The 12,507-nt window shown below is 41.7% G+C and overlaps 1 protein-coding gene across 15 annotated transcripts in view; it reads right to left on the bottom strand.

Annotated features, from left to right (window-relative positions):
* mast4 (microtubule associated serine/threonine kinase family member 4) overlaps positions 1 to 12,507 on the bottom strand; it is a 122,620-nt gene that overhangs the window by 14,479 nt on the left and 95,634 nt on the right. For 10 of the 15 annotated variants that reach the window (XM_018744743.2, XM_018744746.2, XM_018744748.2 and 7 more), the window contains 13 exons: positions 11,998 to 12,076; positions 9,805 to 9,959; positions 9,287 to 9,362; positions 8,916 to 9,125; positions 6,876 to 6,977; positions 6,481 to 6,613; positions 4,973 to 5,040; positions 4,695 to 4,786; positions 4,099 to 4,307; positions 3,295 to 3,433; positions 2,904 to 3,036; positions 1,827 to 1,992; positions 390 to 491 (listed from right to left, as the gene is read on the bottom strand). In XM_018744743.2, the coding sequence (XP_018600259.2) occupies positions 390 to 491; positions 1,827 to 1,992; positions 2,904 to 3,036; positions 3,295 to 3,433; positions 4,099 to 4,307; positions 4,695 to 4,786; positions 4,973 to 5,040; positions 6,481 to 6,613; positions 6,876 to 6,977; positions 8,916 to 9,125; positions 9,287 to 9,362; positions 9,805 to 9,959; positions 11,998 to 12,076 (1,664 nt within the window). The remainder of the gene's footprint in view (positions 1 to 389; positions 492 to 1,826; positions 1,993 to 2,903; positions 3,037 to 3,294; positions 3,434 to 4,098; positions 4,308 to 4,694; positions 4,787 to 4,972; positions 5,041 to 6,480; positions 6,614 to 6,875; positions 6,978 to 8,915; positions 9,126 to 9,286; positions 9,363 to 9,804; positions 9,960 to 11,997; positions 12,077 to 12,507) is intronic. The other 5 variants (XM_018744747.2, XM_029252867.1, XM_018744744.2 and 2 more) reach the window with 2 other exon arrangements.

The following is a 12,507-nucleotide window of genomic DNA, read 5'->3' as shown; positions in this document are numbered from 1 at the left end:
GTACTTTAGTTTACCCCGAACTGTACATCGATTTAGAGAACAGTGTCAGCAGTTAAATGCAAATATAATGTAAATATATGAGGTACTGCAATATTAAAATATGAAAATACAGATAAAATATGGATAGCTCTGCTTGCAAAATGAATACAGTGAAAAAACATAAGAGTATGTGCACATCTTCACAAAAACATAAATTAGGGAATTATTTCAAGTTGTTGTTATTCGTTTAGTAAAGATGTGTAAAATATTTTCTGTCCTGCAGAAACAGGGTAAAGACATGGTAGCAGCAGAACACAGATGTCCAGTGTGTGTGTGTGTGTGTGTGTGTGTGTGTGTGTGTGTGTGTGTGTGTGTGTGTGTGTGTGTGTGGGGGGGGTGTTGCAGCCCACCTGTGCCCAGTCGCTCCAGCGGGTTTTGCCTCAGCAGCAGGGTGATCAGCTCCTGTGCATCAGGTGGTGGAGCATCCTCCCCCTCCGGCCAGTTGATCTCATCTTGGAGGCGAAAAGAACATTGAAGTGTTACAAACATCACGAAATGCAAACTAACCACTTTGCAAAGATTAAAAATCTCAGACATTGATTCATTCAACTTTACCGAAGCAGTAGGTTCAGTTCTCACTGAGATAAAGAACTGATTGACGAGGAACAAAAACACATTGAGGTGATATTTATTCAACAGGCATCTCAACCTCCATAAACAAACTGCATTAAATGCCAAAATACACAATTTATCTGGGGTGGGGGGTGTTTCAAGTGCTTTGCCAGAACAAAAGTAGGGCTGAATTGAGGAGGGGGTGAATTTGCATGTATAAACTTATGCCTGGGGTTGGCAGCCAGTGCCGACCAATTGTTCAATGAAGTTATTTCTATGTCAGTCTCGCCAGCAGCATGTTGCCCACGTTTTAATCAAATGTGGAAGTAATACATAAATATTCATTCAAGTCCTGGGGCCATCACAGCTTCTCCAAATGCCTTTCACATTACCTTAATTAACACTCAATTCCCTGGCTTGTTAATATGGAAAACATTTAAAATGCAATACTGGCCAGTGATTTCCACAGCCTGGCTTACGGAATAACATACATTCTGTCCTCTGGTAATACAGGGCTTCTTTTCCTAATAAGCCATATTGTATAATTGGAGGTGTGTGGTTTGTGTGTGCGCCTGCGGGGGGAGCTGCAAGTGAACCACAGGCGGTAGTGTTTTATTAACTGGAATGTAATAATCGGGGCTTAAACTCCAGCAAGGAGCAGTAGGAAGAATCACAGGGATCCACAGGGGGGAAATCTGCCATGACAGCAGGCGAAAAAAAACAAGGGGCTCTCCGTTGGACCCCGATGGTTAGAAAAGGTTTCGAGTGCCTTTGGCAATGCTGTTCAGGGACGTTAATAAGCTGTGCATAAGCAGGGAGCAGCTGTCTCTGCTGTCAAACGCATACTCCTAAAGTACACATTGGCCCAGTACGCCCGCACAGCAAGAGATTACAATCCTATTTAGATCTAATACATTGACATGTGATAATAAGCTATACACGTCTTCGTGGGCATGACGCTTTTTTGTTTTTGTTTTTTTTTTTTAAAGTAAAAGTACTTATAAATTTGTAATGCATGCAGCAAAGACCTCTGACAACCAAGTAAGACCCTTGAAGAAGGAAAAACTTAGCATGCACATTTGTGGATTCAGTATGGAAAATAACCTGTTCAGACATTTCTAACAGACTACAGAAACATAACACTGGCAATAAATACAGAGTGAAAAGTAAGCGATATTTACTTCAAAAGATTAGTGTTACTCCTGCACTGCTAGATGGAAAGGAAGCAAACCCACCACTGATGACCTGTCCAAAGAGCTCCTCAGGTGTGTCCCCAAAAAAGGGCACACAGCCCACCAGGAACTCATACAGGATGATACCCATGGCCCACCAGTCCACAGGCTTCCCGTACCCTTGACGCAGGATGACCTCCGGGGCAATGTACTCAGGGGTCCCGCACACCTGCAATAGAGAACCTTCAGCGTCCAGAGGCAACATGAGGGCTGAGTTCAAATCCGAAATATGTGTGACTGCAATGTGGAACTTTATAGCAGACAATAAAAGCCACACCTTAAGAAAAATTATGACATGTACACAGTATTTCCAGTGACCCAATAAAAAAAAAAAAAAAAAAAAAAAAAAAAAAACTTGAAAATACAGTTTTTATTTTACTCTAAAAGAAATAAATTAATATTGTACTGTAGAAGGAACAAAAAACCCAAACTCTTTGTGTGGTGTGAGTAAGTTTTAAAAATATTTCACAGACATACCAAGTTATGGTATATCCGTCCAATATTTTGCATGTCTGATACCAAGTTATGTCATTAATATTCGTAATACTGTCTGTCAATTGGGAGGGCGCGGTGGCACAGCGGGTTTGGCCGGGTCTTGCTCTCCAGAGGGTCTGGGGTTCGAGTCCTGCTTGGGGTGCCTTGCGGCGGACTGGCGTCCCATCCTGATTGTGTCCCCTCCCCCCCAGTCTCGCACCATGTGTTGCTGGGTTAGGCTCCAGTTTGCTGCGATCCCACTCGGGACAAGTAGCTTCAGACAGTGTGTGTGTGTGTGTGTGTGTGTGTGTGTGTGTGTGTGTGTGTGTGTGTGTCAGTTTTGACCAGATTCTCACCACAAACATGACATGTACCAGCAGGGGACAAAATGGAGATGGGATGTTTGACTTGATATCTGTTACTCTTCAAAAAAACCTGTGTATTAATACCTGTTCTCTGTGTAGTGTGACACCAAATCTTCTACATAGTTTCTCATTTAAAACTATAAGCAAAGCAAATCACCATGTACATGTATATTAGTGCAATGACTGATGGGATGGGATGGGATGAAAGTGATGTAGGGAATAACCAAGAAAGAGGAATCACCTGCTTGTCCAAAAACTCCCTGGCATCTTTTTCAATGTGTCCCTCATACAGGTTGGTGGTCATGTTCATGAGGCCTACTTTGGACAGCCCAAAATCTGTGAGTTTGATGTGTCCCATTAAGGTCACCAGTAAGCTGTGGTGGGAACATTTTGCAGGGTTTGTAGATTACAACAATGAGATTATCATATCTGTATATTATTGCTTGAATTAAAACACAAATTCAGTCCAATAGGCAGTTTTTCTGTCAATAAGCTTAATAATATAGAACCAGACACATTATATTTAACATCAGCATGGTATGCACACCGTACACAGAGTACGTATTTCTACCCTTCGACATGCACGCCTCTCTTGTTTTCCTCTCAGTAATATGTAAGGATGCTGTACTCACTTGTCCGGCTTCAGATCCCTGTGGACGATGCCGTAGTTGTGCAGGTACTCCAGGGCCAGGACGGTCTCTGCAAAATACATGCGAGCCATGTCCACAGGCAGCGGGCCCATGTTCTTCAGCAGAGTAGCGCAGTCCCCTCCTGAGGCACAGACACAGACACAAGGATTGTCTACTTACATGCACGCGATGACCAAGAGGTACCAGGGGACCTCCGCTGTCATTCGTATGCATACACAACCCAATTGGCATGTGATCACAAAGAACACCCCCTGACTTAATAACCCAGCTCTGTCTTGACACCTAATCTGGCTCAGGTGATCTTAGAGAAATAGTGATGTATGTGGCTGGAAAGAGAAAGATCTAATATAATCATTCTAACATTAATAACATTCTAACATGCACATCATAAGTAACAGGAGCATGCTTAGCTTCTAGGGGCAAGTGGTATCGCAGCAGTTAGTGCTGCTGCCTTTGGATGCAAGATTTCAGGTTCAAATCCCACCTCCAGCTATAACACCCAACTATTATAATGGCAGCTATAACAAAAAATAGTACAGTTATTCTAGTAAAATTAGCCAGATGTTGTAAATGTAAATAATGTAAATAACTGTAGGTAGCTTAACATTGTAAGTCATTTTGGAGAAGCGCCAGCTAAATGAAAAAATGTAATGTAAATGTAGGTATTGCAGAAATATATTTAATTTATTATTTGGCCACTAGGAGGCACCACTCTCTAGCTCACAGAAGCACTGTGTGCCCTTCAAACTCAGCTACACCACAGCAGAAGGACAAAGTGCTGCACACCTTCCACATACTCCATGACCATGCAGAGGTGGCGGCGCGTCTCAAAGGAGCAGAACATGCTGACCACAAAGGGGTTCTCGGCGAAGGTGAGGATGTCACGCTCCACAAATGCCTGCTGGATCTGATTCCGAAGGATCAGGTTCTGCTTGTTGATCTTCTTCATGGCAAAGCGCTGCTTGGTCTCCTTGTGCCGTACCAGGTATACAGCCCTGCATTAGCGACAGTCACCCCAACGATCAAATTATTTTTTTTTTATTTTATTTTAACTAGCTACCATTTTTAACAAAGGATGAAATATGCTACATTATCGACACATTTACTACAATACATATGGGCCAAAATTCATATTAAAACATGCAAATTGATTACTTAGATTTTCTGATATTTTGAGAGGGTATACATATTGACACCCTAGATATGTAACCAGTTAGAAGCAAACAAAACGAAGAATACAGAAAACTCCAGGTTTTCACTTTTGGTTTAAATACCACCATCTGTTATCACACATTCTGCTTCCATCAGAGAAGCTTAACGGTAAAATCAACATAACTGGTCTTTAAAAGAATGACTGAAAAATATACATTCATTTACATTACCCATAAGCGCCGTTGCTGATAAGTTTAATCATCTCAAAGTCTGTTCCGCAAGGCTTGCGCCGAGACCTCAAGGCTGCACTTAGGCTCTGAGACTGCAAAGACAAGGAGACACTGAGTTTCACCCTGCTTTGCATCATCTTTATTGTTGAAGCATTTTCTCGTTCACATCAGAAGAAGCTGCCCGCCATACACACTGCACTGATCATCGTGACAATGCAAGTACTTCAGGTGGCCGATGAGAAGAATGTGTCACATCTCAGTCATTCGGGTCTACTCACACTCACAGAATCATCTGTTTCCGGGGTTTCGGCGATGCCGCTGTCATAGCTGGCCAACTGTGCAATTTCTACAGGACGACATAGTGCAAAGTTAAACTTCTTTCTGAATTCAAACCACATCCAGCCCCCATTAAAAAAGTCAATAATAATGAAAGGTTCATAAGATATATCAATAACAAATTCTTAAGATGTAATTCACAGAAACTACTTATGGGAAGCTCAGACTTTGTTAAAATTGTGGTAGATCGAACAGGCTCAGCACACCAACAAAACAAACAGCTCTCCCTATCTTGGAAGTTGTAGGAAATTTCCCGTCTTGAGGAGTAAAGGATCTGTTTGTTTTCACCCCATGTGTTAAATGAACCAAAGAAGCTGAGTATAGAGTATGCTGAGCAATGGAGCAGAACCCAGAGAGATGAAGGCGACACATGTCGGACGTCCTCTATGTCAGACAGAAACCACAACTCCATAACCAACCATCACCGACAATCAAAAGAAGGTGCTCAATGTGCACGCTGGGACCAGTAATGGACGAGCTTGTGCGATGGGCGAAGCAAGGGCCCCGTTAGGCAGTCGATGCAATGGCCCCCAAAGAGATGTTTTCACATTTAACACGCCATTGCAAACCATCTGCCATCTTTGATTGAGCTGACTTCCACCTAATCGAGGAGCTGGCTAAGGGAAAAACATGAGGAGCACTCATAAGGAAAGGACAAAGAGATAGCCGATTTGGGACAAATTCTGGTGTTAGCCTGATGCAAATTAGTTGAGGTCCATAGGGAGCGCATTAATTTCTGATTAGCCTTAATGAAGAACAGCTTTCCATGTATGAGAGTGTCTGTTCCACAACGGTGTTTGATGTCACTGACCAAATTGCTAACTCTTAAATGTCTTCATTATGTACGTATTCAGTAATGGAAAAAGTAATAGCATCAGACATAACAATGATTCACTCCTTTCAAGCCTACGGATTGTAACAACCAATTTTCAAACAAAATGAAAAACATCTCTAAGACTGTATAAAATCCTGTTTTAATTAGCAGACTTGAGCCAATTTTGACATTTTTTCAAGTTATTACAATGAAAATTACACAGAAAGGCAGTGTCAGAAGTTAATTAAATTTTGAAAAATGACTGCCAATGCTCCACTTCTGCCCATGAGTCAGGATCAAGGAACAGATTTAGAAACACATGTTCAAAAACAAAGTATAATAATCCAGTTTGACCTAACAAACCACTTGTCTGTCAGTTACCATCAGATTTCTTTTAAAACTTTACATTCTGCGTCAAGAACAGAATCATACGTTTTGCCTACCATTCGAAAGGTATCTTGTAAACACATTAAAAATGATAATTATTGACATGAAACAAATTATCTTCTCAAGCCCTCAAGAAATAACTAATTAAAACATGCAGGAATATACATATGCACATATGCGTATACATATGCATATCCATGAGAGCCCCGACTTCATGCCTTTCCTGGAAGCCGGTCCTGTTTTCCTTACCCTCCAGGGGGTCCCTGGTGAGACCCAGCTGACTGATGATGTAGCGAGGGATGTCCGTCTTGATGCCTTGCCCCTCTTTGGCGTGGCCCTCCGCTGCCTCCAGCAAATGATAGAACTCCTCTGGGTCAAACTCCTGATCAACAGAATGCCAGAAAGTTTTTGGACCTCACATATCATTTGTTATAACTGAATACTGTTTACTCTTCTGCAGTTCTAGTCAAAAATGCACACAATGACATGCTTTTTTATGTAAAACAAAGCAGGTGAATATCATTGTTGGTTTATTATGTTATGTCATGTAGATGGCCTGTGAATGTCTCTTCTGCAGACATTCCTACGGTGCTAAGGTACAGATGGCCCAGCTCAAAGAGGTGCACGAGGAGGAAGGGACGAACCAAACATTCGAGGAGTCGTGCTGGTCTAGCGATGACAATGAGGATCTTCTTCACAAGCTCCTTGATGAAGGTCACCTCTGCACTCTCAGACCGCTCAGTGGACTACCAGGGGACAAAGGTGCAATATCTGTTAATATTTCTAAATACTTGACACTGTGAACTCTTCTTTGTAATAGTCAAAGAGTACAAGTAAAGAAAACCTAATCATACACAAGATGTAAATTGCAAGAAATAACAGGTTACCTGCAAATAATTTTACGTGTGGTGGAAAATTACATTTACATGTATTCTTTTACCGGATGCTTTTCTACAAAGCAATGTACGATTCAGGGTATATAAAAGTCCATTCCACAAAAAAAGAACTTCACACACAGACACGCGGAAACTGAAGCACTGCTTGTTTGTCCAAAACTACCATTCTGATGGTACACATTACTCAAGTTGCTGCCTATACATTTAAGAGCCGGATTGGAAGCAGAAATGATCATGTTGTGATTTATGCAGGTCTTAGAATATCAGGAGAGAAGTGGGTCCAAAAGAGACTTTTTGAATGCTGATTGGATTCAGCAGTTGTGAGGGAGATGGGGATTCCATTCCACTATAGCTGGGCCAAGACTAAGAAACAGTAGACTTTCAATATTGGACTTTACATGAGTCGGACCATCAAGCAGCCGCAAGGTGGAGAGTGTAGCACCTTGCTTGGGTGTGGTTCTGTAGGCATTAAGTCCTTTGATCCTTATAAAGTCTTGTAGAACATAAACAGTTTTAATCTTGAAATCAAACCCTTAACCTTGAATAAGACTAACAGGACAGTCTTATTGTAACTCACTGTAGTTCTGCTTTGTACCATCATCACGACAGCTGCTCGATGTGGACCATGCCTGACAACACCACAAAGTTTGACCAAAATAGCTGTATGATGCCAAAGGGCCTTTCTGCCATCACTCAATACTCATAGGCCTGACCATATCCCTCATGACATAATACTGGAGGTCATCAGCTTGTGACTGACATATTGGAGATGAGGCCTGTGTGTGTGACATAAATAGGATATGTGACAGCTTAATCACGGGTCCAAGATAAAACCCAACCCACACAACACTCTCAGCTCCCACAAAATAGGGCTCCAAAACCATTTATCCTCTTGGTGTTCTGCGCAGAAGGATTATCAAAGTTCCATTACTCTTCCTGTCATTTCTGGCACTTACAAGAGCTGACTGGAATTAAGCTAAGGCTGTTTAAGATCAAAAGTACAAGTAGACAACCCTGCTGAGTTCCTGTGTCACGCAGTAAAAGTTTCATAAATTAATAAAAAATAAAAACATATAACAAGGATTGCTCACTTAAAGCCAAAGTATATTAGTATAGTACAGTTTAGTATACAGAAGTACAAAAATAAAGAGAAGAATGTTACTCCAAGTTTGATGTGTGCTTTGTCTCCATGGAATCAACTCTACAACAACACAAAAAAGCAAGGCATACTTCAGTATTTATAATTTATGAAAAAATGTACATACGCATGGACACATACACACTAGGCCCTGACAGTGGGGATAGGTTTGTGATGTAGTAGGACTGTAGCATACCATCTGACTCATACTTAAACTCATGTCTACTCAAATAGCTTAAGATGTCTTCAAACAAATCACTGGATAAGAGAACTCATATTTACAGGCATCTGACAAATGATGAGAACAGATTACTAGCTTCTCCTTTTTATTTTAATTTTACAAGTAACTGATATAGTAATGGGGTAGGTTTATATTTTACATCTACATTTATTAATTTAGCTGATACTTTTCTCCAGAGTGGCTTACAGTGTTAAGCTACCTACAATTATTTACCCATTAATACAGCTGGGTAAATTTTTACAATTTAGGGTAAATACTTTCCTCATGGGCACTACAACAGAAGGTGAGATTCAAACTTACAACTGCCAAGTCCAAAGACAGCACCACTAATCGCTATGCTACTTGCTTCCCCAAGGGCATTTTGACAACCTTCTTCAACCAACCACCCGGACCCACTCCAAGCACCCACCTCCTGATAGAGTCTTTCCAGCTTGTCGGTGAGCTCACAGAAGTAGCGGGAGGTGATGAGGCCCTGGCGGGACTTCTCCAGACAGTCTCGGGCCAGCTCAATGATCTGGTGGTGGGCGAAGCTGAGCACACCATCAGCCAAGGGGAGTACACTCTCTGGGGAGCTAGTGCGTATGATCTCCTGCATCCGTTCTTCCATCTGAGCAGTGGCCTGAAGGCAGACATCACCAAGACATGACAAGCGACATTGATCAATGGACATGGTGGTAGCCCTCCACCAGATTTCTAATCAGTAAGACAGTTCTTGGACTGTATGGAGACAGTCGTTATTCTGATAATGAGTATTGCAAAAAACTGCTCAAAGTCCCTCACCTTTGGAAACCTCTCTTTGTACACATGGTTCATCATAATAATCTCATGGTCACAGCAGGATGGAGACCTTCCAGGACTGAAATAACAGACAAAAGGGGGAAGGAGGGAAGAAAAAAAAAAAAAAAAAAAAAAAAAAAAACCATTAACTTCCCACACACCTGAGAAAGTGGGGAGTATTGTCTTCAACATTTAGATTCACATGCTACACATTGCTGCATTAAAAGAATAAATTTATCCTGAATTTGAATATAATCCTCACATATGGCATCACTAATGTCCCTCATAAAAGCACTTCAAGGACTCTGGACAAATGATTTCTAGGGTGGTCAGTGGTTCTGATAACAAAGCAGAAAGGTCAAATATATGGAAGCACTGTGTGATTTGCTGTGGACAGGAGCATAGTTCAGAATGCTAAACAATAAGTGTGACCACAAATCTAGTAAGAGCAGTAATGTCTTCCCTTGCCCCAACTATCAAATGGGAGCACTGGATGTGTGATGGTTGTAGACGTGCCATACCTGAGGCTGCGGGAGCGCGGACGCATGGACGCCGCCCTCCGGCGCTCCTCCCCCGTGATGCTCTCTGTGTAGAAGTGTTTGGACAGGAAGTGTAGCTCGTCGGGCGTGGGCTGGAACGGCAGCTGGTGCAGTTTCTCCTGTGATGAACAGGACGACTGGAAATGAAACGGAAATACATTGAACGAGAAAAGAAAAAAAGAGAGAACCTGACCTATTATAGCTTTTCTTATGAAGCATTAAAATGCTCAGGGTGGCGGTTTCTCTGGGGCACAAGGGCTTTACCATCTACTGTACTAAAATAGAATAAAACCTCAGATTCTCCGTAGCACATTCTACCCTTTGACAATTAAACAGGACTCCTCACTGAACTAGTTCAGTGAACAAAACGCAATGAATTATTCCAGTTGTGTCTCCAATATTTATCTCTGGTTTGAGCTCACTTCCCATCAGTGATGGCAGTTTAACGCTATACACTTATTTGCACCTTTTACCCCAAAACAATTTAGTGAAATTGTTTATAAAAAAAAAAAAAAAAAAAAGTATAGTTGCAGCTATACTGTTGTTCACTTATTGTTATTAGTAGCTTGTCCCTTGCAGGGCGGCAGCGATCCCGAGCCTATCCTGAAAACAAAGGACATGAGGCAGGGTACACTCTCCACAGGACACCAGTCCATCACAGGGCTGTCACTTACACCTATTCATTCACAAATACACACATTACACATAGTTTAGAGTCCTGAGTTCACCTAAACACATATCTCTGGATGGTGAAAGGAACAGTTCGCACAGGGGAAGAACATTCAGGCTCCACAGACTGAGCTGGATCTGAATCTACATCCAAACCTGTACATGACACACATTAATTACTCCTTTTCTGGACTACTCTCATGCACACGGTCTTCTCTTACAGAGTTCTACTGTGCTTCCAGTGGACCTCTGCTCTGCGACTGCTGTACGGCTTCTAATCAATGCAAGAAGATTGTCTGAACTCTGAGAAGACCAACTAAAAAGATGTCAGTGATGTATGAAATAGCAAATTTCATAAAGCTCACTTAGGGCACATCAGAAATAATTAAATAAATGGAAGCAGTGAACTATCACTCTGGGAGAGATTGTGTTTGAGATTAAAAAAGCTTTTTCCATTACACTGCGCTGCTACTTATTGTACAAAGAAAATGAGACCTCGGCAGTGACTGTGTAGGTGGCCAATAAAACATCTAGTGCAGAATGTCATGTTTGTTTGTCTGCAGAGTTGCTGAGCCATGGATGCTCATACATTCAAACGGCATTTCATTTCCTCCGTGTGAGCCCCCGACTCTGACACTCTACAGATCAGCAGGGATGGGCACGAGAAAGGGAAGGGAAAAAAAAGCCCGCAGTGCAGACGCAGGCTGGAAAGTCACATAACGGTCTCTTCAAAGGTAGCAGCTGGAATGGTTTGCAGAATTCCCAAGCTGCAAAACAGCAATACAACTGCAAAGTTCTTAAACTATGTATGGCACACATAAATATATCGTTGAAAGTAATGATCTTATGAGAAGTGCATGAATTGTATGTGCACAGGAACCTGGGTAACATTTGGAATTCCCTTCCAACATCCTGCTGGTATTTCTTGCACCACAGGTCTCAAATGATTAATTAAAAGAGTTCTGTAGACAGTCAGCAACTGCAACCTCAACAGCACTATAAACTGGTAGGTAATTAAATGTAACTCTAAAACCCGCAGGACACAAGCACTTCAGGACTGAAAGCATTCAGCATGTTCCCTGTCTAGAGACAGCCACTGCATCACCAAAGAGCAGCAATACCACCATCAAGAGATACCAACTCTAGGAATCGAGTGTCTTAGATCCTCTCCTCCTTGGTCTATCAGTCAACACCATCATTGCCTCCAGTGTGATTCATACTGAGAAAGCAGAATGTGAAATATCATTCCATGCAATGTCAGGATCATCAACCAGCAGATGGATGATGACAAACAGCACACATGAACTGTACTATAATCTTTCCACAATCAACAGTATAACAACCTCATCTAAAATCAAGAAGAAAATCTGTCAACCCTAATCACCAAGCTACTTTTTGCCTGTTTAGCCATGAGAAAATAGGGCCACGGGCAGTCTTTGGTCTGTCCTATCTTGGTAATACTAAAAACAGCATTTGTGGTCAGCCACAGGTGAAGGTGACACCTACAGAGACAGTAGAGCTGGGGGTGTTTGTCCCATAACCCGAGGAGGGAAGAGATGCCAAAGACCAGCGTCGCCCATCAGTCCTACAAAGACACAAAAAGAAATTTACAAACAGTTCTAGAGAGCCATATAAAGGGTTATAGCAGTCAGAAATGGGTATAAAATATGTACTGCTACCAGTAATTGTGCTGAAAGGTATACTGTACGCAGACAGGTCAACTGTATTTATAAGGTATCTGGCATGACAAGAATGGAACAATTTTTATCCAAAGCAAACACACAGTTACACTGCCTTTGCATAAATAAATACAACCTGATAACAACAACAAATATTAAACACTACACATAAGACACGAGAGGCTAATTCTGAGATAAGGAAATGGAACACAGAGCTAAGAAATAAAACATTTCACAGAATTAAAGCTTACATAGGGCTTTAGTGTGATTTAGGGCTTTACTGACTGCACTCTAACCAGTCTCCTCTTTATGGCATTCAATTACACGAGAACAGTTA

Source organism: Scleropages formosus, chromosome 6 (assembly GCF_900964775.1).
Source record: "Scleropages formosus chromosome 6, fSclFor1.1, whole genome shotgun sequence".
Taxonomy (NCBI): domain Eukaryota; kingdom Metazoa; phylum Chordata; class Actinopteri; order Osteoglossiformes; family Osteoglossidae; genus Scleropages; species Scleropages formosus.
The sequence above is the reverse complement of the archived record's forward strand: the minus strand, read 5'-3'. Positions and strand labels throughout refer to the sequence as shown.